This window comes from Myotis brandtii, unplaced genomic scaffold, assembly GCF_000412655.1.
Source record: "Myotis brandtii unplaced genomic scaffold, ASM41265v1 scaffold208, whole genome shotgun sequence".
Classification (NCBI taxonomy): Eukaryota; Metazoa; Chordata; class Mammalia; order Chiroptera; family Vespertilionidae; genus Myotis; species Myotis brandtii.
The window spans coordinates 7,981,433-8,007,886 of record NW_005357764.1 but is presented as its reverse complement, the minus strand read 5'-3'; the positions used below and the strand labels follow the sequence as shown (position 1 = coordinate 8,007,886).

At 41.4% G+C, this 26,454-nt stretch overlaps 1 protein-coding gene across 1 annotated transcript in view; it reads left to right on the top strand.

Moving 5' to 3' along the window:
- Positions 1-26,454, top strand: part of TRPC7 (transient receptor potential cation channel, subfamily C, member 7) — a 132,036-nt gene that overhangs the window by 18,851 nt on the left and 86,731 nt on the right. Inside the window, exon 3 of the mRNA XM_005865598.1 lies at positions 21,764-21,946. Coding sequence (XP_005865660.1) covers positions 21,764-21,946 — 183 coding nt within the window. The remainder of the gene's footprint in view (positions 1-21,763; positions 21,947-26,454) is intronic.

Below are 26,454 nucleotides of genomic sequence, written 5' to 3'. Positions count from 1 at the left end.
CTTACTCTTTCACTCATTACCAAGTTTTTTAGTCTCTCCAAATTGCTGTATATAAACCTAGTCCATTGCTTTTGTCTGAGGCCTAAATTCCATTATCTGTATATGCAACCTCTCACTTTCTCATTTCCATAGTGATAGATACCTAGACTGCCTCTAATTTCTTGTTACCACAAATAATGCTGCAAAGAACATCCTGTACCTGCTTCCAATCCTCTCTTAGCATTCATGTGCTATAGACCCATAAGGTCTGCTCATGGCTCATTCCACTCAGCACCACTGATGCCCCAGACACCTGCCTTGGGACTTTGGGTTGCCATGTCTGCCAGCTCTAGGTATTACCCTGCTTTCTAATGTTTGCCAATGTGAGGAATGTAAAGTGAGTTTAATTTGCATTTCTCTAATTGCTAATGAAGCTGAGTGCTTCATCTATTGTTCAGCCCCAAGGGTTTCTCTTTTCTGTGACTTGCCTCTTCCTATCATCCTTCACCCACTTTTTAACAGACTTTCTATTTGGGGGTATTTTTACATCTTCTTTCATGAGTTCCTCATATATTCTAAATACTAGTTCCTTCTTTACTTCAGGTATTGCAAATATCTTCTCCCAGTCTATCACTGCTCTGTTAGATACGTACATGGCACCCTTTGTTGAACAAAAAACCCTTATTTTTTAAAGAGTTTGTGCACTTAGTTTTATTAAGAAATCTTCCCCACCCAATGTCACAAAGATACTATCCTATATTACACCTATTTTTTTCTATTGGCTTTAGAGATCCACCATTAACTTTTATTTTATTTTACTAAATTTTTTGGGATGACATTGATTAATAAGATTATGTAAGTTTCAAGTGCATTCTATGATGCATCATCTGTATACTATATTGCATGCTCTCCACCTATGGTTCTTGTCCTTTTCCATCTTTTTAAGTCCACAGTACAACTGGAGCTTACTTTTGTATATAGGGTGAGTTTGTGTCAGATTTTTGCTTTTCTCCATGAGTTAGTTTCCTAGCACCATTATTAGATAATCTAACTTTTCCCCCCACTAGCCTGTGATGCCACCTGTATCACACACCAATTCCCAAATACACAGGTTTCTGCTTCTGGACTTTCTATTCCATCCCAGTGTCCCAGTGACTATTTCTCTACCCATTCATTCCTCCAAGTTTTATTCCTAAGACTCTTCTGTTTTATGATCTATTACCAAGTATGGAGGTCCAGTGATATTTTTCTGTGCATATATTTGTTTTATGCAATGGTAACATGGCTATATAAACAATTTGGAATCCTGGTTTTCTCATTAAATATTGTAACTTTGGCACTTCCCTCATGTGACGTCAACACTTTATAACTAACAGTTCCTGGAAATATTCAGTGTCCTGCTTTGCTAGGAAAACTTTTCCTCTGTCACTTTAGGTTGCAATCTTGGGGGAGTGGAGTGCTGTGATTAACAGGAGAAAAGACAGAGCTTATTCATATGCGTATAGAAGGACCTAAAAGAAGTAGCTACCTGAACAATAAAAGACAGGGGTTTATATACCAACTAGTGGGGAAAGAGAGGGGAGAAAACAGTTTCTGAGGAATAAGAGGACTGTTAGGAGACACACAAGCTTTGGGGAAAACAAATGGAAGGCATGAGAGTGTGTGATGCTCTCACCTGGGTGCGAGTGGTCAGTCTCTTTTCTGGCTAAAACACCCACCTCCACCCTCTCACCCCTAGCACATTTATGGTGGCTATACTTTTGGGAGGCTCTGCTAAAAAGTATTAAAAGAAGTAAAAGAAGTTTAGCTGCTGTTTATTCAGAAATTTTTAGCTTAAAATATTCTTTATGCCATTCTGATGAATCGAGAGTCCCTACATATATAAATAAATAAAACTAAATCTCTGACAATTCATCACTGAGTTCCAAACAACCCCTGTGGCCTAGTATAGGGTGAGAGTGGGCCCCAGGGGCTGAGGATGGACCATGTGAAAAAGGGCATCTGAGCCCTTGGCCAGGGAGATACAGACAGGCCTGTGTAGGAAAGGAAAAATGATTTCCCTCCACCCTTCTGAGTTCATAGCTTTGGATTATTTTAGTGTTTGGTTTTTAGGTTGTATAATGGTAAAAAGTCATGGTTCTTTTTTTCCTCTATTAGGCTGTAGGGGATGAAAAAAAATTGTTTTCCCTCTACCCTCCTAGCTTCCCCAGCTAGAGCCCTGTAAACTAGACAAGCAAAAGACAGATTAACAAGGAAAAAGAAAAACAGAAGTTTATTAACATGTGCATAGCACAACAGATGAGAGAACTCAGAAATGAGTAACTCAAAGGGATGGTGAGGACTTGGGTTTGTATAGCATCTTAAAATTCAGTTTTAGAGAAGTGACAATGCAAAGGATAAGGACTTGGATCTTCTAGAGATATAAAATTGTGGGACGGTAAGTCTATGGGGAAACTAATGGTAGATGAGGACTAGTTTTAGTCAGGTTTGTTATATAAATACTTCCAGTGCTGTCTCTGGGCTGATAAGGGTCTAACGTTGTTTTGTCCTTGGTAGAGAGGGAAAGGAGGACACCCTTACAAATAAATTTATGTCCAGCTTTTAGACAAATAGGGGGAGGGCAGAGAGCTTTTCTTGTACCTACTTCTTCTTAATTGCCTTCAACTCAATATAATCCTTACACCAAAGGCATATTTGGGGGTGGCATATTCTGCTACCCTTCAAACACATGAATTATTATAAGTCAGAAAATGCCATTGCATCTCCTGGATCCAAGATAGAGTTCCATTTAACACCAATCAAGAACACTGACAGAACTGCACTTGATTGCAAAGTGAAAAAAATCTCCATCATTCAGAAACCTCACTTGTTTTGGATGAACTAGAGGCCTGGTGCACGAAATTCGTGCACTAGAGGGTTCCCCTCAGCTCAGCCTGTACCCTCTCACAGTCTGGGAGCCCTTGGGGGATGTCCAACTGATGGCTTAGGCCTGCTCTCCCACGGCAAATGGGCCTAAGCCAGCAGTTGGACAGCCTTAGCGCTGCCACGGAGGTGGGAGAGGCTCCCACCACCACTGCTCCACTTGCCAGCTGTGAGCCCAGCTTCTGGCTGAGCGGCACTCCTCCTGTGAGAGCACACTGACCACCAGAGGGCAGCTCCTGCATTGAGTGTCTGCTTCCTGGTTGTCAGTGCATGTCATAGCAACCTGTCGTTCTGTTATTTAGTTGATTTGCATATTAGCCTTTTATTATTTTTTTATTATATAGGATTAAGTGTCTCCCTCTTTATTTTCCATTTCTAAAATATATAATCAGTACCTAGCATGATATACACTCACAGTATAAGGATAAGAAACTTGCAATAAACACTGAATATTCTGGTACAGGCTTCCTTTTAAAACATGTATTGCCTGAACAATAGGACGCCATGAACTTATCCATCAGCTCTCCACAAAACAAACCAGGTGGTATAGTACAATCTGCACTCCAGGAGATCTGCAGGAGTTGGAGAGTATGGTCTCTGATCACAGTATGGGCAGTATGATGTAAGACCCTGGAGAAATAAGAAAACTAAAGTTGTAAACCTAGTCCTAAAATTACAGTGACATAAGAATGATTGAAGCTAAAGTTTTCTAAATACTATCACTTCTCAAACACAAAAGGACTTTCCAAATGTTTGGTAGCATGATTATCTTTCATAATATTATGACCTCTCTATCGCTGTGTGAAATTAAGAATAATGACTTGTTATTCTGGGCTCCAGAACAGGTTTGCTAATTACTGATGGTTAAATGCTTTGAAAATTAAGAAGGGCTATACTGAAATGACTTCTCTCTCTCTCTCTCTCTCTCTCTCTCTCTCTCTCACACACACACACACACACACACACACACACACACACACCCTAGAAACAAAACACACTTTACATTTACTAATAATACAGTTGCTTGGATGCAGTGGGGGGCACAGCTCATGCTTTTATTCTTAGGAACCTAATGCAGTTGCTGACCTATGGGATGATGAAGACCAGGGTGTTGCCTGTTTAGTTAATAGTTCTTTCCAGCTTCTTTTACATACTTTGAAAACAGTGGCCTAAGAATCATTCTGATAACAATCTTCTCTGGTAAGTATTCATTTTGCTTAAGGTTTGTACTCCAAAGAATTCACCCAATACCTTCCCACAGCATACCAGAACCTTGATGTTTTATGTGCTTAAAACTGGTATTTTAACATAAATATGGAGATGAGCTCCAGTAAATGTGCAGGAAAAGAAAAAAAAATGTTTTACTTCAACTAAAAAAAAAAAAATAGGAGCAAGAATCCCCCCCCCCAAAAGGCATCTCATCTCAGATTACCAATTTAGAAATCAGACATCAAAGAAAGTTGGATCTTTTCTTCACCTAAAGCAGGGTGGGGAACCTTTTCTTTTGCCAAGGGCCATTGGGATATTTATAACATCATTCAGGAGCCATACAAAAAATTATCAGCTTAAAAATTAGCCTGCTATATTTAGTCAAACATTTAATTAACTCACCCCTAATGCCTTGGCAGGACCAGACCAAATTATTTCATGGGCCTTAAGTGGCTCGGGGACCTGATGTTCCCCACCCCTGACCTAAAGGAAATATTTGATGAGTGTTCTCATGGTAATCATGAGAGATGACTTGAGGAAACCAAATAGCTTGGAGCCTTATGGTTTCACTCTCCCCAGGATATGGCATATGTCACTGGAGACATGGCATCATAGGCAATGCTGGGATGGGGCCTTGACAGGTGGGGCTCCCAAAGCAGAAGGAAAGGCACTGAGTGAGGAGACCAGGCTCCACCATGAACTGTCAGGTGACCCTGGCCCAGTCACTCACTGCTCTGAATCTCTTCTTCCTCATTCATTAAGCCGGGTACTTAGACTAGTAATCTTTACATGAATTCCTATGTATCTAGCCCTTTTTGCTCCTCATTTCTATTGAGCACTTTGATAAAGAACATCTAAGTTGAGGTTTACAAAAAGATTATTATTCCCCTTTTACAGATGAAGAAGAGACTAGAGTGGTTAAATGATTAATCAGCAAAGTGTAGTCTTCCTTCTGTGTGCAGGACTTACCAGTGTAGATGGCCACTTGGCAGATGAATATTTAAATCAGCTCCTTAGTATACAAGTTGGGGTTGGAGGTAAAAACCTGGGAATCATCAGCAAATAGATAGCAGTGGAAGCTGTGGAGATATATATAGATGAAATCATGTCAAAGCCTCAGTCTTCTTTTTTCATATTTACAAAATAGGCACATAGAGTCCTACTTCCAAAGTGTTACTCAGTCATGCACTGGATAAATTAGTTTAGGCAAGAAGCTAGAATCTGATTTTCCTGATTACATTTGAACTTATTTAAATGTAATCACTTATCTTTTACTCATGTCTTCTGAGACTTTTAGAAACTTACTGTAGTTGTCTATGCACAATATAATGAGCCTCCATCAGTCAGCTTTGGCTTCAAAACATCTCTTAGAGTCCCGTATACCCTCCTTGCTGTTCCTACATCAATTCCCTGATAGCCACTCCAGCACTTACTTGCTCCTCAGCCTCCTACAAATAAAATTCTTAAATCAGAGTATATGTACTAAGTGATTTTATGCAAATTTATTAAGTCCTGTAATGTGGCAGGTCCTGGGCTGCAATATACAAATGATTATTTAAGTATGAAAATGTCAAAAATACAGACAGCACTTTGACAGGGCTATTGGGCCCTAAGAACAAAATGCTGTGGGGGAAAGAAAAATGCTGTGGGGTTCTGGAGCATGAAACAGTGGGTTTCCCCAGGGACATAAGGAAAGTCATCCTGCAGTTACCTTCAAGCTGATCTGAGGAAGGGGTAGGGTTTCTTAGAGGAGGCAAAGAGGAGCATCAGGCTTGGGAACACAATGGACAGAGGCACCAAAGTGGAAAGAATGGAGCATTCTGATACATCAGAAGTATATCCCCCCTTATTCGCAAATTCACTTTCTGCAGTCACCACAGTCAACCACGGTCTGAAAACAATAAATGGAAAATTCCAGAAATAAACAATTCATAAATTTTAGATTGATCACCATTCTGAGTAGCATGATGAAATTGTGAACTATCCGCTCTGTCCTGCCCAGAAGGTGAGTCATCCCTTTGCCCAGTGTATCCACACTGTATACACTACCTGCCCATTAGTCCGTTAGCAGCCATCTCAGTTATGGGACCAACTGTTGCTATATCACAGAGACTGTGATCCTGTAAACTTTATCTTACTTAATAATGGCCCCAAAGCACAAAACTAGTGATGCTGGCATTCAGATATGCCAAAGAGAAGCTATAAAGTTCTTCGTTTGAGTGAAAACTTGAGTACAATACACTAAAATACTTTGAGAGAGAGGGAGAGACCAAATTAACATAACTTTTATCACAGCATATTTTTTAATTGTTCTATTTTATTACTAGTTATTTTTGTTAATCTCTTACTGTGTCTGATTTATAAATTAAACTTTATCATAGGTATGTATGTGTAGTAAAAAACACAGTATATATAGGGTTCAGTACCATCCAGGGCTTCAGGCATCCATTGGGGGTCTTAGAAATGATCCCCATGGAAAGGGGCACTACTGTACTGATTTGCCTAACTTTGGTTTTTGTTTTATAATCATCAGGGCTCTACATTTTTCTAATTGCTACTTTGTCATCTAGTCTCTTAATAGCATTTTCAGTGATCAGGAGAAATGTTAAAAAATTACTTCTATACATATGTTGTGCTATAAGTACTCTTCAAAACTTGTCTCATGAACATTTACTATTCTAAATCCATAATGAGGTGAGTCATGACATATCCTCTGGAAGGTTATGATATCCGGTGATGCCAATTCTAAATTAGAGTTTCTCTGAAATGTTTTCACAATATACAGTTAATGCAAATAAGATATATAGGTCACAATAGCTCTGAAACTTTGTCAATCTTCTTTTCATTTGATATATTTTTAAAAACCAACAAAGTTATCAAACATCAAGCAGAGAAGACTGCAGCCCTGGCCAAGACAGCATGAAGGGTGATACCCTTCTCCAAGATTGAGATTTAAGGGTTCAGCAAACTTTGTCCAAAGGAAAACAAACAGGTTTAAATACCATAACACTCAAAAATGTTTTGTGATTATATTGTCAATGTAGAAAATGAATTTGTGTATAAGAAAAATTATCTGTAAACCATCATATGTTAACATGTCAGGGAATTTCCTTCCAGTGTTTTCCTAGAAATTCCTTCCAGAATTTCCTGTCCAAGCATGCCACATAATGAACTCTGACTTTCTCTCTCTGTACCTTAAATCATGTTGGTATTAAAACTTACTTCCCTAATCCATTTCTATCCCTGCATCTCTACCAACACTGCACTTGACCAGATGATTACAACAGCTCCCACTCTGACCCCACATCCAGGCCACAATATTCCGCTGTCCACCAAGGTGCCAATCAAACCATGACATTCTTCGACTTTAAAAACCTTCTTAGCTCCCTCCTTCACCTCCTTCAACTCTCTATCCAAAATCATGTCCTCGGGGAGTTCCTGCCTAACCTTGTATTAGAAAATAGCATAAGCTTCTGTCTGTTTTGCTTATGGCTATATCTCAAAGATTTAGAACAGTGCCTGGCACAGAGCAGGCACTCAATGACTATTTAATGAATGAGTGACTAGCACTGCCGCATACTTTCACACAGTTGGGTTATGTGATATCTCCCCCATAGTGGGCAGTGACCACATCTCACTCCTTGCATCTCCAGTGCTGGGCACAGCTTCTAGAACACAGAAGGTTTAATAAGCTCATTTTGAACTGAGTGGAACATCCTTTTAAGGGTGGATTATTGGAAAGTGCTCAAGCTTTCAAGCTAATAGGCTCATACTATTTCTGCTGCTTACTAATTGGGTTTATTTGAAAGAAAATGTTTTCCCAGAAATTGCTATGAGATTGGATGTAAAGAAACTCAGGTCTAATTTGCACAAAAAGGAGAGTTCCTCATTATACTTTGTAGTAGGACCTCCTGTCTGCCATTCCCTCTGGTCTGCCAGCTCCAGGAGAGCAGCTATCATGCCTGCCTCCCTCTTCATTGTTTCTCCAGGGCCCTAGCACAGTGCTCAGCACATGATAGATCTTTATTTATCTTTGTTGCTTAATGAAGTAATGATCAATGAACACGAGTTCTTCCACGAGCCAATCCATGCACCAAAGTGGGTTAGGTGTGCTTGTGGGTCAAAGTTTTAGAAGGATCCAAGAATACGATGTTGTTAATTCAGAGCTCCTCTGCAGCTATATTGTATGCTTCAGCTCCACCAGAACAAACAGACCCCAAAATGCTTGCTAAAAGCAGTGTACTGTGAACAGCAGTCACCGTACAGTCCCCTTAGGAATTCAGCTGGTACACACAATGCCACCTCATCCCGCCACGCTTAATTTCTCTGTATCTGCAGAATAAGCTGCAAGGTCCCCCAGCCACTGCAGGGAAGAAACTGCAAACCCTTTGCTTCCCTCCCTTCCCCCTGACTTCTTACATGAGGATAGTGATCCTGGATGAGACAGGGGAATCTGTTATAGAATAGAGAAGGATGACCCCCTGATGGGAGTCATAAGAACAAAAAGGGAGTGGGGGAATAGACAGACAGACCCTTTGATAAGAGGCTTAGAGCCTTGGGAGAAATAGAATGACTTCCACTCTGACACTTTGATTGCCAGCACACCTGCTGGTAACTTGTTGAGTGCAGGTCAAACTCAATGTGGGTCTGAGTTCAGCCAGCCTCAGCTCCCTGGCTTTCTCCTGAGTGTAGTAGATGTGGGGTATTGCCTTTCACAGTTTCAGCACTTCTGCCTCTTAACAACAGGCGTCATCTCTCTCTTCCTCTTCACCAAGAAGGACTCTGAAGCTGCCCCTTCAGTGTGGTACTTGGGGTTTTTGAGCACTTACCAGGGAAATTGATATTTTTATCAGAGGAGTACTTCCCAGTGTTAGGATTATAAAATTTGGAGCCCTATCCAGTTGGGCTCAGTGAATAGAGCATCGGCCTGTGGACCAAAGGGTCTGGGGTTCAATTCCAGTCAAGGGCATGTACCTCAGTTGCAGGCTCCTCCCCAGCCCAGGCCCTGGTCGGAGCTTGTATAGGAAGCAACCAATCGATGTGTTTCTCTCACATTGGTTTTTCTCTCTGTCTTTCCCCTTCTTTTCCATTCTCTCTAAAAATCAATGGGAAAATATCCTTGGGTGAGGATTACAAATAAATAAGTAAATTCATTTAACTTAATTTAGAGTTAGCCATACCCAAGTTCAAATCCCAACTGCCACTGAAGTCTCTGGGCCTCAGTCCCCTGTTTATACAAGAGAAATGATGATAATATCTACTTCCTAGTTTTGTCATGAGAACTCAATGAGCTAAATATATAAAGCATTTAGCCCTGGGCCTGGCACATAATAAGCATTTAATAAATGATAACCAATAGTAGTAGTAACTATGATAGTCTATGTTTTAATATTCTCTCCCATTCTAATGGGTACAGAAACCAATCAAACATGCTTAGGCTAACTCCACGTGGGGGCAGGGCAGGAAGGCAGGGCAAAGGTGGGCCTGCTTCTATGTAAGTGAACCATGGGGCTTCCTGAGGGTCCTTCTTTCTCTTTCAATTCATACAGCCTGGTTGATTTTCTGAGTTGCAGCTTGAAGCAATCACCCTATTATGGAGCTGTAGGACCTTCTTCTTTTCCTCTGGTCTATCGGTTCCATGAGGGCAGCAACCATTCCTGATTCATTTTTCATTGACTCACACTGACCTATGATGACAGAGTGTCATATATGAGAGAGAGAGAGAAGAAGAGACAGAGATAGATAAACAGAGGGGGAGAACAATCAGAGAGAGGGGAGAAAGCCCTGGAGCCTTCCAGAGAGCTGTGGGGATGAGGCAAGGCTCACATAGGCAGACCTGATTTCCGATCTTGGTTCCTGTGGTTCCAGCAGAAAAAGCAAAAAGCTAAGGAGAGGCTCTCCTGGGAGCTCAGAAAGAGAGAACCAAGCAGCATCTTTCACCTGGATAAGGATGTACAGAGAGAATATACATTAATTTCTCTCTGGATGAATAACAATATTCATGTAATAGTGAGAATTTATGTAAAACATTGGATAATGTTCATGACCTATGCACGTAACTACGCTATGGTTAAAGTAGTTAGTAACTATATGGGTCCACATGTTGGTGACTATTCTCTCCTTTCTGGGCCTTTGCACTTACCAATACTTCTTTTTAGAATGCTCATTCCCTGTTACCTCTCCTCCCGCACCTGCCTCGCCCCTGCTAGCTTTACTCATCCTCAGGTCTCAATTTACACTCCACCGCCTCTTGAAAGCCCCCCATATCTGTGTCTGGGTGGCTTGGCATGTCCCAAGGCACTTACGTCACTTATGGGCCTTACCTGGTTACTTCTTATTCTCTCTAGAAAGACCCTAGTTCCTCAAGGATAAAGACTATGCTTTATTTAAGTCTGTATCCCCAGTGCCTGGCACTCAGTGGGTGCTTATACTTGCTGAGCTAGGGAATAAAATACTTGAGTTGCTCTTCTGTTTCCTTGAAAGACAGTCTCTATCCTCCTTAGACAAGCCTCTGAGTCCATCAGAGAGGACTTGTTATAAAATCAACAAGCAGAACAATCCACTACTTCTGGGATTTCACAATGTCATGGTGATGGATTAAGGAGCCTGTTATAATGTCAGTAACTGCCAATAAAGTAAAGCAAAAAGCACAGTGGAAGTCAAAGTATCAAGACAGTACTGTCGGCACTCCCTGGCTAAGAAAGGCGGTGCAGTCACCTGCAGATTCAGGCTCTGTACCCAGGGGCCTGCACCTGCACCTGCACCTGCACCTGCACTGTGAATTATCAAGGACTCTGCTCCCAGCCCAAGCTCCAAGTTTCTGCCCTGCTGTGCTGCCTGCACCTTCCACCTGAGGGATGATGCAAAGTGAAGCTGTAGAACTCAACCCAATGAGCACTGAATTAGCTTTGTTAGAAAGGCACTTGAAGACCCACACCCCAAAAGAGAGAAATTTTCCATGTTTATACCCTCTACTAACATATAAGCAACAGATATAACATTCACTAATACTTGTTATATATTGTGTTAAGTGAGTGAAATGGGTTATCTCATTTAGTTACTCCTTGAAACAACCCTATTAAGTAACATCATCATCCCCATTATACAGATTAGAACACACAAAGAGATTAAATTATACACTCAAAATCACACAGCCAGTATGAAGCAAAGCTGTGATTTGAACTCAGATACTCTGATTCTAAAGCCCAAGCACTAACCACCCAGTTGTCCTTCTCATGTAAAGACTGATCAGGCCTGTGCTGAAAACTTGTAAGATCACCACTGGCTCACATACAATCAACTTTCCCAAATCCTGAAACACTTAGGTCAGAGACCCCCATAGAGAGGTGCAGGAAGAGTGGGATGAAAAAAGAAAGGCCTCCTGCAGAGAGCAAATAATAAACTCAATGTGGCAGTGGGCAGCCTGTGGCAGCGTTAAAGAATTAGGCCTTTGAGATGTCACGGAGCAGAGAGCCAGCCCTATCCCACCCCACCTTTGGGGCAGAACCCTGGATTCTGAAGACAGAGGGGCTTGTCTAAATCCCCCTGGGAAAGGCAAGGTGAGAAATGCTGGCTATCTGACTCATGCACTAAACTAAAAAATGCTGAGGGATATTAGCCTATTATGATAATTCAGGATATGGGCTTATTGATATGGGCTTATTAAAGGTTAATGAAACAAGTTTATGCATTAAAGACAAAACATGGATTGAAGCTTTTCAATTTACATCTGCCATAATGAGCACTAGGCTCAGGTTTTTACCCAGCATTTGACACCCACTAATTATTTCAGTGATTCCAGTTACAATTAATAAAAACTCAGCCATGTGTGTAAAATCTTAATATTCCCTTTTGTCATCCATCAACTGAGTAGCGGGACATGCAGAAGGGAGTACTGGAGGGCAGGATGTGGCTCTAAATTCCTTTCTTAACCAAAAGGTATTGAGCATGACCTACATGCCTAGCACCGTGCTATGCACTTCACTTTACCTGCTTTGCCTCACTGACTCCTTACATACAATTTAAGTGCCCTAATCCCTTTTTATGTTATCACCATCTGTCTCCCAAGTCACTCTTCAGAACCTAAAATCAATTCTCTATAAGACTCCTCCAATCCCGCTCCATCCTCATACCTCCTTTCTTCATCTCCAGATGCCCTCCCACTTCACCATCTGGAAATCATAGTTCCTCCTCAGTAAAATCTCCATCATTGCCTCTCCTCTTGAAAATGCATCACCTTCTTGTTCTTTCTAAAGACTAGTTCCCTGAAGGACAAACTTCCCCAGCAGCCCTTTCAAGAGAAGCTGGTTTTGCTCCCACAGTCCTCTTACCACTCAGATGGGAATGAGCGGTGTATCTCTCTTGCTGTTCCTAAGTACTTCCAAACCTTTCTCTTTCTCACCTCCCTAAAACCACTCAGCTTTAAATCTTATTTCATCAGATTATATTACCCATTAACCCTCATCATTGCAGTCTGCAACAATGGTTCACTTTGTCATTTCTCCATGGTTTTGGTCCCTGCTATTTAAATTCTTGGCACTCTAATATATACATAGATCATCCTTTTAACACTTTGGCTCAACTTAATGAACTCATGTCCTTCAGTGGTCTACTTTAGTCACCACAAGTCTATATGAGCCTACAACAGTCATGATCAATAAATGCAAACTCTCCATAATCTCTCACCTCATACTACTCCCTGACTTATTTTTTTTAAGTATAAGTTTACTTTTTTATTTTTTAAATAAATTTTATCAATATTTTTTTACAGAGAGAAAGGGAGAGGGATAGAGAGTTAGAAACATCGATGAGAGAGAAGCATTGATCAGCTGCCTCCTACACACCCCCTACTGGGGATGTGCCCACAACCAAGGTACATGCCCTTGACCAGAATCGAACCTGGGACCTTTCAGTTCGCAGACCGACGCTCTATCCACTGAGCCAAACCAGTTAGGGCTACTCCCTGACTTCTTGCTCAAACTTTCCATCTCCTTCTCATACCCTAACTCTGTCAATCTTTTGCTTCCCCCCAGGATCTACCTTCCAAATCACTAACCTGACCTCTTTTTTAAATAGACTTTTTATAGAAGTTTTCAGTTCACACCAGTATTCAGCAGAAGGTATAGAGTTACCATATACCGCAACTCACACACGTGCACAGCCGCCCCATAATCAACATCCCCCCAGAGAATAGCTGATGAATCTACACTGACACATCATTATCACCCAAAGTCCATATTTATATTGGGGTTCACTCTTGGTGTTGTGCATGGGTTTGGACAAACATGTAATGACATTATCTACCATTATAGTATCATACAGAATAGTTTTGCTGCCCTAAAAATCCTCTGTGTCCACCTATTCATTACTCCCTCCCCACTAACCCCTGGCAACCTCTGATCTTTTTACTGCTTTCATAGCTTTGCCCTTTCCAGAATATCATGTCATTGAAACCATATTCTATGTAGCCTTTTCAGATTGGCTTCTTTCACTTAGTTAATATATATTAAGTTTCCTCCATCTTTTTCCTTGGCTTGATAGCCCATTACTTTTTATCACTGAACAATATTCCATTGTCAGGATGTGCCAGTTTATTTGTCCACAGTTTATTTATCCTACTAAAGGACATCTTGGTTGCTTCTAAGTTCTGACAATTATGAATAAAGCTTATATAAACATCTATGTGCAGGTTTTTGTGTGGACATAGTTTTCTTACTTCATTAGGTAAATACCAAGGACATAGTTTTTTACTCCTTTGGGTAAATACCAAGGATCATGATTTGCTGGATCGTGTTGTAATAGTATGTTTAGTTTTTGTAAGAAATTGCCAACCTTATGTTTAAAGTGGGTTTCTTGTGGACAACATATGATTGGATCTTGTTTTTCTAACCATCTTTCCACTTTCCTTCTCCCTTAGAAGTCCTGACTCTCTCCATACCAGCCTCAATTCCATGAACTATCATTATAATCTTCATCACATACAGCTCAATTCCTCTGCCCCTCTCTCTTTTTTAAAAAATATATTTTATTGATTTTTTACAGAGAGGAAGGGAAAGGGATAGAGAGTTAGAAACATCGATGAGAGAGAAACATTGATCAGCTGCCTCCTGCACACCCCCTACTGGGGATGTGCCCGCAACCAAGGTACATGCCCTTGACCGGAATTGAACCTGGGACCCTTGAGTCCGCAGGCTGATGCTCTAGCCACTGAGCCAAACCGGTTAGGGCTCTGCCCCTCTCTTGATATGGTGTATTCTTTGGCAAAAATACAATCCTGGTAAAATCTAATTCTCTACCTCTTTCATGCCAGCACCATGAATGTGTTAGAAAACATCAACCATTTTGGATAGTCGGCTTTATTTATTTATTTGTTTGTTTGTTTGTTTGTTTGTTTATTTGAGGGGAAAAAAGAGAGAAAAACATCGATGTGAGAGAAAAATCTACCAGTTGGCTCCTGCACGTGTCCCAGCTGGGGATCAAATAGGCAACCTTTCGGTATACAGGATGATGCTCCCACCAACTGACTCACACTGGCCAGAGCAGCTAGTCTCATTTTAAATTTCTGACCATGAACCTCAAATGGGTTGTTATTGTTCTCCAGCAAACATACCCTGTCTTCCTAATCCACTCACTCTTAAAATTCTCCTAAAATTATTTCAGACCTCCTCTCCTCAAATTTCTATCACCTCCTCTCCAATTTTTACTCTCAACTGATAACTTTTCTTCCTATTTCACTGAAAGAAAAAAAAACACTGAGCAATAGGAAAAAAATGTCTAAAACCCCACCACCAATGCTAGCATCTTCACCACATATTTGAACTTCCTCCTACTATAGATAAACCACATATGGTTCTACCTAAATTCATTCCTATGTATATAGACTATTCAAATCGTCTGTCATATGCTATCGAACTACTTGCTGGATTAATATAATGATCTGCTGATATCATACACAAGTATCAGCAAAACTATCCACTGAAAAATTCCCATCAACATACAAAATATGTGGTTTCTCCCCCATCAGAAGAAAGAAGGCGGGGAGGAAGGGAAGGTAGGAGGCGGTAAGAGGGGAATAAAACCAAACACTTCTCTAATCTGTTACTTACCATTTCTCTGCCCTCTTTTGCAATAAAGCTCCTCGAAAGAGTTGTCTATGTAACTGGCTCCAATTCTCTCTCTTCCAGTTCTCTAATCCTCACCAGTCATGCTTCCACTCTCCCAAATTGGTCACCTTGTGCTCCCATCAAGGTGACCAATGACCTCCAAATTGCTAAATCTAATAGTCAATTCTCAGTCCTCATATTATTTAGGAATAATAATACTACCAGCTTTAAAGGGTAACTGTGACCATTTAAAGAAATATTGGAGTACTCAGAACACTTTTATTGTAAACTGTTATTGTAATTATTTCGTAAACTCAACCTGAATGTCAAAACCTCCCAGGCTGACAGCATGCAAACTTATGGTAATTTATCTCCCTTTGTACTTCAATGGGAGCTTTCAATGAACATTCCTTCTCCATAACTGAGTCTCTGAAGGGAGAAAAAGGGGAATGGATTGGAGGCCCACACTCCTTTTGAATCTAATTTCTAAGGTCTCCCTTGAGGATTGAGTGTTAATTATCCTGTATTGTGTGGGTGTCTCCACAGCATCCATCTGAAAAATTAATTTTAACTTTTGACCAATGACAGTAATAAGCTTCTCCCTCTTTTCTAAGTTTGACAGTAGCTTTGAAAATGTTTGAGAGTTGGGGGGTCTTAACTAAAGTCAAGCAAACTATTAATTTCTTAAAATTTGTGTTGTCAAAACAATAGCTTCAGCACCACAAATTCAAAAATATCAACATATCATTTGGAGCTAGAGATTCATCTATATATATAAAAGGCTAAGCGACTGGCCGACTGGCCAACCAGCTGGTAGATATGATATGCACTGACCACCAGGGGGCAGATGCTCAACGCAGGAGCTACTGAGCAATGGCAACTTTGCAGAGTGCCCTCTCACACACCCTAGGACCCCTCGGGGATGTTGGACTGCTGGCTTCTCCTGATCCCCACAGGCCAGGCCAAGGGACCCCACTGGTGCATGAATCCTTGCACCAGGCCTCTAGTATATATATATTAGAGCTAGCAGGACTTGCTATTGAACTATATATTGGATATGAGAGTAATAGAAGCATCGAGGATAAATCCAAGATTGTTTTGACCAGTGGGGAAAACTAAGTGAGGTGGAACATACTAGATCCAGAGTTAATTTGATTAAGTCTGAAAAGCTCATTTAGAATCCACCTGGAAATATCAAGTTGGCAATTAGATATATGAGCTGAGTTCAGGAAAAAAAATGCTGGGCTAAAGATATAAATCTTGGAGTCATCAGCATATAGATGGTATCTTATGATCTTAGATAAGACTACTAAGGCAATTAGTGTAAACAGATAAAAATAGAATTCAAAGGACTGGGCACATATTTGGGCATTCCATAATGAAGACATCAGGGATATGAGAATGAATCAAAAACAAATGCAAAAAGTAATCATTCAGGAAGAAAAACACAGAAGAGTATGGTGGGCTGGAAGCAAGGTAAAGAACTTATATCAAGGAGATAGAAGTGATCAGCTATGTCCAAGAACTTGGTAAGTCATGTAAGATGAGGACTAAGAGAGAACCAACCATTAGATTTAGCAACATGAAAGTCACTTGTGACTGATAAGCCCAGTCTCAGTGGAGGCAGTGGGTATAGATGAGAAAGTCTTATTAAATGGCATAAGAAACATTACAAGGAGGGCAATTGGAAATACTCAGTATAGACAACTCAAGGAATTTTCTATAAAATGGAACAGAAAAGTAGAGCAGTGGTTGGAAAGGGAATTGGGATCAAGAGAAATTCCATTTTAAGACAAGAGAACAGCAGCATGTTTGTATACTAAGCTAGTAGGAAAAGGGAGAAACTGACAATGTAGAAAAGAGAAAGGAAGATTGCAGGAGCCACGTCCGTGAGTAGGCATAGGGATGATATCCAGCACACAAGTGGAGGAGCTGACCCTAGAAAGGAGTTGGCGCAGTTCATCCACAGTTAGAAAAGGAAAAACACAGAGTCCATGAATATAGATGCATGAAGGTAGAATGTGTGATGGTGTAAGCATGTGTTATTCTCTTCTGATGACTTTATTTTCCAAGTAGAAAAGGAAAGGTCCTTATCTGAAAGTGAAGGGAGGGAGGAAGTGCTAGAAGACTGAGGAGAGGGGAAGGTATGAAATGCTTATTTAGGAAAGAGGGAGAGTAAATTGCCCAGGAACACTCAAGCCTACCTATGATTGTAGATAGTGAGTTTACAGCATGCCTATCAGCACAGTTGTGTGTTCTCCTGCCACATTTACTGTGCAGAGGCAGAAACAGTTAAACTCAACCAGAGACAGTCTTTTATCCAGGGAGGACTATGAAATAAGAGGAGGACAAGAGATTTCATAATGTATGCAGGGACGATTATAACAATTGCCCATAAAATACAGTAGGTCCTCGGGTTATGCCGGAGATCCATTCCTATGGCATGACGTAACACGATTTTCACCATAAGTTGGAACCCACCTATATAAGCACCTATGTCACTCACATGGAGCACATACACAGCAGTAATGAAGTGAAACAGTAAAAAAAATTTAAAAGAAAGATAACAATTCCTGACCTTTACTCGTGGTAAATAAATAATAAAAAAACATAAAGCACATATGCACATACGTCAAAATGACAGAACTTTTTTTATAAATACTGTAAATGGGAGATGGTGAGGTAACCACAAAACGACATACGTTGAGTCCGATGTAACCAGAGGACTGCCTCTATAAGCTCTGTAAGGAGGGAGACAGGGACCTAAAAGAAATGAAAACCAGTGAAAAGGTAATATGGTCAATGGCTTGGAGGTTTGGTAGAATCAAAAGACTGCTGGAATGCAGGTCTCAGAGGGAGTGAGCTGAACATATAGGAGGCAGTGATCAGAGAGAGAGAGACCTGATGCTAGGATCATGGATGTACTAGAAATAACTAAGAGAATAAATGGTAGAGTTAGAGTTGAGAATAGGTCATTAGAAAAGATATCAAGTAAATGAGAAAGTAGGGTAGTGGGAGGGTTATCTTCCTAGATACTGAAACCACCAAAAAAAACAACAGTAGTAATTTTGGGAGAGTGACAGTGAGACAGGATCTAAACTCTTCAGAGAAGGTGAGAGTGACCCAGAGATAAGTAAGTGACTAATATAGTAGTGCCCTCTTATCTGTGACTTCAGTTTCTATGGTTTCAGTTACCTGTGATCAACCACAGTTCAAAAATCTATATATATAAAAGGCTAATATGCAAAGTGTCCCCTCGGAAGTTCGACCAGGAGACTAGGAGTTTGATTGATCGCTATGATGTGCACTGACCAATAGGGGGCGGCGTGGAACATGGTGGGTGAACAGCGGCGGCAGCGGGGCACTGAGGGGGAGAGGGAAAGAGGAGGTGGGGAGGCGGGGAGTCAGGGAACCTGACCTGGGCCTAGGGACCCTACCCGAGGCCTCTAGTATTAAATATAAAACTCCAGAAATAAACAATTAAGTTTTAAATTGCTCACTGCTCTGAGTAGCATGTTGAAATCTCACAGTATCTCACACTGTCCCACCTGGGATGTGAACCATCCCTTTGCCCAGCGTATCCATACTGTGTACACTATCCTCCCCATTAGTCATTAGTAGTCTCAGTTATCAGATTGACTGCCATGGTATCACAGTGCTTGTGTTCAAGTAACCCTTACTTTACTTAATAATGCCACATTAACATAATTTACTACAGTATATTATAATTGTGCTACTTTATTAGTTATTGTTGTTAATCTCTCACCATGCCTAATTTATAAATTAAACTTTATCATAGGTATGGATATATAGGAAAAAACATTATATATATATAAGTAAGTGACTTATATATATATATCCCCCATTAATATGGAGGACAACTGCATAAGGAAAAGTGAATTCTTATCTCTTTGAGTCTTAGGTTCCATATTTGTGAGTTGAAAATGCTGATAGTGCTTTCATCATGAGGTTTTTACAAGGATTGAATGAGATGATGCAGGTAGAACATCTGTCACCCATTGGAACTGGCAGAATTCAGATTGCAGAAATGTTATTTTTAAAAAGGGTACCTGTGAGGTTTGGGGTATGTGTCTCAACTAAAGTTGCAGAGTGTGGCTTGGAAGGCTCACTGAGCTCAGGGATAACACAGAAAATCATAATCATCATAATCCCCCAGGATGTTCTTATAAGCCTGGGCCATGACCCTCCTATCAGCAACTATCCATACTCATGTCATCTCTGGGCTCCAGGCGACACAGGTTCTTTCTGTCACTTCAAGCCATCTGCAGACACCAGGCTTGTTGCCTTCCAGCCTAAGTGTCTAATGCAAAAAGCAAAAACCTAGCTGCTTGTTCTGGTGTGTCTCCCCATACCATGTCCAGGTTAGCTAAAAAAGCCCCAGAAAAGTGAAAGTTTCTAATGAAATGGTGCCTTGTATTCTGAACTGTGCTGAACCAAGAAACGTGCAGAGGCTCTAGGGCAGTACATTCTGATTTGCTCCTAGCATGGGGAGCCTGGGCCAAGGCCTGGGTCAAGCCCTTTCCACTTCCTTTCTACATCCATCCATGCATTCAGCTCTAGGCAGGAGTTTCCACCAAGAGATGAGGTCTTGACTAGATAATAGGGAAGTCTGTATTTTATCAAAACAGGCAATAATATTCAGAGACTCCTTGTTCTTGAGAAAGTACCAATAAAGTTGATGAAGTAGGAGGCAGGGATTCAGGGAAACTGAGTCGTAGCAGCAGAACTACCAGAGTTGAATAGGTGCATGTAAAGAAGTGACCCTTCTTGTCCATTTCCTTGAGCTTCCACCTCTAGCTCATTGAGGCTCTCAGACTATCTTAGCTGGGACAAGCTCTGAGAAAGTTTTACTTAGCATTACTCTTGCACAATCCTGAGAGTGGATCCCTAGCCTCCTCTACCCCCACACTACTCGGTGACCACATTTGCTTTGTTCACTGCCAATTTTTTATTCCTAGTATATAGTAGGCTCTCAATAAGGAAGGAAGAAAGGAAGGGAAGGAAGGAAGGAACAGAGGAAGTTAGGGAAGGAAAGGAAAGGAGAAATGAAGGAACACAGAACACAGCTCTTCATGTCACCACAAATTCTCTGGGCTCTTTGCCAAAACCTAAACGCTCCAAGTATCTTCCCTGAATTTTTTTCCATGGCAATCTGCCTGAGCTGAGCAGTCATTATTTTTTTCTAGCATGTCCCTTCTCCCTAAATTATTTATATAAATGGGAGGCCCCTCTTTTCTGAAAACATTTTCCTGATCCTTTTTCTTTGTCCTATCTAATACACATTTACTTATCTCTTCTTTAATGTAAGGGGACATTTTGATACAGCAGTGCTGGAAGGAGACAAGAATCATTAATTCAGAAAAATGGCTGAGCTTCTGCAGTTTGCCCGGCTTACATCTACTTGCTGAGGAATCCAAGTTCTGGAAAAGCAAAACTGCACTCCTGTTTATCAACTATCACTTACCAGTCAGGGCTGCTGTCATTGATTAGCACTGAAAGGATGTTTGTCTCTTGTGTCCTTTCTGAACAGACTCCGAATAGGTTCATTTCAACTAAGAAATCAACAAGGAAGCCTCCAGGGGAAAACATTTGGGAGGAGTACTGGTATGAGGGTGACATGAAACATATTTTTGTCTGACATATTTTGGATAATTATCTGGAACTGAAGTAGTCTGTCTGGGGGAGAGAGAAGCTGGCCTATCACTAGGAAAGGAAGTCAGCCTCTCAGAAATAATTCCAAAAGGTATTCCTAGGGAAGAGAAGAGAAAACTCCAGCAGCAATTTATTAAAAAAACAAAACCAAAAAAGTCAAGTCTAAAATTGCTTATTCAACAGGCAAGCAATTTAAGAATCCATGATTTGCCACACAAACGGATTTGTGGTAAGCAAGACTCCTGTTAGATTTAAATTACATTTGGTTTTTAAATTGATCATTTACAAGCAGGTTTTTCAGCATATAAAAAGAAAGCACACCTGTGCACATTTTTTTCCAATTTAGCATATCAGCCGTATCTTTTCAGTAAACTTCCTGTGAAGAGCAGCTTCCATTATAGACTGGTGGTAAATGAGTGAAGTGTTAGTTTCACTCGCCTTAGAAGTTCATTCCTTGTTACTCCTCCCTCAGATTTGAGCAGGGAGAGCTGCTGCTTTGAAAGAGCCCATGATGGGCTTTGGCAGGCATCAGAATCGCTTACAGGACAAAAGATTCCGGGGCCTCATCTCCATGAATTCTGATATGATAAGTCTGCGACAGGGCCTGGTGTCTGCAGTTTTAGCAGGCACCCAGGCTGACTCTGATGCAGGTGACCCAATGGAGCACATCTTGATAAACCCTAGCTTAGAGAAGATGTCTTCTAGATTGTTGTGTCAAGACAAATTGCCCTGCCTTCTGGATCCAGCACATCCCCTGGCTCTAATGCTCTCCATAAGCTCACACTTGGTGGATAGTTGCTGATCAACCCTGCTGTGCTGGGCAAGCCCACCTGTGGGGCTCAATATGACACACCCTTGATTTCTCTTTATTCTGTTAGAACGATTACAGGAAGTTATCTATGCAATGCAAGGATTTTGTGGTGGGCGTGCTGGACCTATGCCGAGACACAGAAGAGGTGGAAGCAATTTTAAATGGTGATGTGAACTTCCAAGTCTGGTCCGACCACCACCGTCCAAGTCTGAGCCGGATCAAACTCGCCATTAAATATGAAGTCAAAAAGGTAAGCTTCCCCACCTCTCCTGGCCTTCCCACCTGGCATGGCTGCTGGCCTAGCTTTGTGCTCATGTTTATTTTATGTTTACACCAATTATCCAACTTCTCTCTAGACAGGGAACTGCTCAGAGCCCCTCTCTGCAACCCCCTTTCCCATACCCAGGCTACCAGGAGAGAGAGATCATGATAGCCATTCCATAAAAAGGCTTTGAGCCTAGAGAATAAAACGGGATTTTCAGCCTCCAAACCACCGACAGGAACAATGTCACAGTTAGTGTTCCCATCAGCGAGCAGACCAATTTGAGGGTTTTCATGGGAAACAAATTACTCAGGTTGTACAATAGCATGTACTGCGCTTTCTCCCTGTGCCTGGGGACCCATTGTGTAGAAAATGTTTTAGTGTAGAGCAGCGGTTCTCAACCTGTGGGTCGCGACCCCTTTGGATGTCGAACGACCCTTTCACAGGGGTCGCCTAAGACCATCAGAAAACACATATATAATTACATATTGTTTTTGTGATTAATCACTATGCTTTAATTATGTTCAATTTGTAACAATGAAAATACATCCTGCATATCTGATATTTACATTACGATTCATAACAGTAGCAAAATTACAGTTATGAAGTAGCAACGAAAATAGTTTTATGGTTGGGGGTCACCACAACATGAGGAACTGTATTAAAGGGTCGCGGCATTAGGAAGGTTGAGAACCACTGGCTTAGAGGCTTTGTGAAATCCATGGTTCTGGGAGGCTTAGAGGAATTGCACTCCCCAGGCTCATGAAAGTCCACAGTAGGAAGCTCCAGTTGACTTTCACAAAGCAAGCTTGTTTAATGGCCACTGGCACCCAGTTGCACTCAGACCCACAGTGGCTGGTCAGATCAGGTCCTAAGAAGCAAAACTCAATTATGGTTCCAATTTAGATGTACTCTGAGTTCTTCAGAATCTGCTCTTATGTTAGATGACATCATTCATCCTGATGAAAACTGCAGAGCTCCAAAGATCAAAGATCCAAAGATGTGTTTAAATATCAAAGTGCTTTCCACATATGCAGGATGGCTGATCAGTCTTTCAGGGGTTTTACCCCAGCTATTTCATAGGATCAATACTGGGCATATTTTCAATTCCCCAAAACAGCTTCTGGGCATTTCTCCTTTGTCTGATTGTCTTAATTTGTGAGGGGTGAATTTTATGAGGAAAATTCCACACATGTATCTGTGGAATTCATCTAGAGATAGCTTCTAAATTTGATGACATCTTCTTGCCCTTTTACTTTTAATAATAATAAAAAAATTTGAAGAAAATCAGTTTTTTAAAAGAGTCTGAGTCCCAAATATATGTTGATAAAGCATGCAAAAGGTGACCTTAGATAAACATTAGAAAGTATAGAGTGATGGGAGGAGAGGAGTCAGGCTACAATTTGAAGTACGATACTATTTTCTTAGTTCAGGGAAACCCACTTTTTAGCCTATCCCAAGAGCTCACTGAGGCTTTTCATCAAAGCACCGGCATCCCTTCCTGAAGCTGCTGACACATTCTCAGTCTTGAAGTTCAAACACAACCTGCTGTGAGACTGGCAATGGTAAGGATGAGCTTGAGTTTCCAGAACCACCAGCATTTCCTGCCTTCACCAAGCCAAGCATACCCCTGCCTCCCAGCACAGAGAAAACCCAAAGTATTGGAGATGCTTAGCATTTGCAGATTTACTTTCACAGTTTTGGCTATTCAAGAGCAATTCCAACAGCCCATGAAATGCAAGCATTCACCATTTTTCTGAAACATAAATCCACATATTTTAGCAAACTGTCACTGAAGGTAGATCAGTCAACTAGTCCAGAAGTCTGGCCACTACCTCATAGCTACATGTTCCCTCTCATTGTCAACTACAAAATGGGCACAGTGATGAGTGAGAAGAGAAAGTGAATTGCTCCATGAACATGATGGTTCCAGTCAGAATTAAAAAGGTTTTATGAAGAAAATCATTTACTCTAGTGGTATTCGCCAATTAGGGCAGGAAATATCCATCATGAATGTCAAGTGTCTGCTGCAATCCACAATTAAGACAATGATAAATGACTTGCATAAAATGTCAGCCTTGCTCACTCAAAGACCTCCCTCCATCAAAGCACCACCATCCCAAACCATGTATGTCATCAGCCAACAGTAAACAGACTCATAGGTTTCCTTGACATTTATTCTACTATGATTTACCAGTGAAAATACCTAATATTAAAGACTTATTAATATTATAATAAGATTTCAGTTTTAATTTATGAGCTTTAGCATGCTTGCGTAGACACAGTCTACTCCTGGGTCTTTGAGTTATGAAATGACTAGCACCAAGGCCTATATACAAATACACTGCCTTTCACACCTGATATATGTATGAGTCTTGAGGCTAAAATATAAAACTGCAAGAATTCCTAAGGCTTGGCCCACGTGATATAAAAAGCAAACCATTAATTCAGTGATTAAAGTAAACTAGTTATTCTTGGCAGTTTCATGGGCTGCTAATAGGTATGACTTTAAGAAAAGGTTTTGTGTTCAAATAAGTCAAATAGATTTCTTACAGACATTAGAGAGCCTTTAATATGCACGACTACTCTAAAAGAAGGCAACAATATGTATTACTTACCCAGAGAACTGTATTTCTCATGGAGCATCTGATGAAACTAGCTGTCCATGTAACAGTCTGGAAAATTCTAATATAGCATCAGCCTAAATACCTATGAAGTACATGGATCTGAATGAAGTGGGTGCTGCCCTGTGGCTGGTACTGTGCCCTGAATCCTGTCTTCACTTGCATGTTTGCCTCTCTTCAGGCACCATCTTCATGTCTAGTCCCCAGACTGGCTCAGACACAATATCAGCCCCTGTTAGATAAAGATAATCACCCCACTATGGCACAGGGACCACCTGGTACAAAAGAAGGAATCATGAAGTGGGTGTCAGGAAATTTCTAGCATGATGCTTACACTTATTAGCCATGTAGTCTTGGGTAAGTCCTTGAAGCTCTCTGTGCCTTATTTCCATCTGCAAAATGGGCATATAAGTTTTTGCTTCACAGAGTTTTCTGTGAACTTTGAAATGAATTGATACCAAAGAAAATGTTCTAGAAACTATAAAGTTCTGTGCAGTTCCACAGGGAAGCATCAGTGCTAACATTCAGTGATGTCCCTTTCCTTGGGACTACAGTGGTTCTTCTGTCCCCAGATACATTCCCTAGCTTGTCCTTTGATATCTCCCCAGAGAATGCTAGAAATATTCCCCTGTGTAAGGACATCATCCTTATAGCCTAAAGTGCCTCCTGAAATGACCAAAGGCCTTCAGAGGATGTGGTTGTTCTTCACAACTTCTATTCTAAAAGGGTCACTCAGGCCCTAGCCGGTTTCGCTCAGTGGATAGAGCGTCAGCCTGCAGACTAAATGATCCCAGGTTCGATTCCAGTCAAGGGCCCATGCCCAGGTTACAGACTCGATCCCCAGTGTGGGGTGTGCAGGAGGCAGCCAATCAGTGCTTCTCTCTCATAATTGATGTTTCTATCTCTCACTCCCTCTCACTTCCTCTCTGAAATCAATAAATAAATCTATATAAATAAAAGCCTAAGCGACTGGCCGACCGTTCACTGGAAAAACCGGTAGCTGTGATGCACACTGACCACCAGGGGACAGATGCTGAACGCAAGATCTGCCGAGCTGCAGTGACTTGGCAACTGTGGTTCTCGGATGATGCACCCAGAACCAGAGAGGAGGGAGCCCAATTCCAGGGTGCATCACCCGAGAACCGCTCTCTTATAATCTGGGATCCCTCAAAGGATGTCAGAGAGCTAGTTTCAACCCAATCCCCACAGGTGCACGAATCCGTGCACCAGGCCTCTAGTCCTATATAATAAAAGGCTAATATGCAAATCGACCAAACAGTGGAACGACCAGTTGCTGTGATGCGCACTGACCACCAAGGAGCAGACACTCACCTCAGGAGCTGCCCCTTAGTGGTCAGTGTGCTCCCACAGGGAGAGCACCGCTCAACCAGAAGCCCTGAGCCGGGCTCGCAGCTGGCAAGCACAGCGGCAGTGGCGGGAGCCTCTCCTGCCTCTTCGGCAGTCGGACATCCCCCAAGGGCTCCAGGACTGCAAGAAGGTGCATGAATTTTGTGCACTGGGCCTCTAGTGTATGTATATGTATGTGTGTGTGTGTGTATCTACACTAATAAAAGAGAAACATGGTAATTAGTGTACGACCGCTACCCTTCCCATTGGCTAATCAGCATATCCTTATGCAAATTAACTGTCAGTCAAGATGGCGGCCGGCAGCCAGGCAGCTGGAAGCGAACATGAGGCTTGCTTGCTCCAGTGACTGCAGACTCCAACGTTCCCTGCCTGACTTGCGGGCCTCTGAGCTGGCAGTTTGAAACATTCTTACAAATATAGAAGCTAAATAAAACCCCAGAAACCAGCTTTCAGCCGGCTGGGATCTCAGAGCTGGAGATGATACAGTGTTTCGATTATAGAACC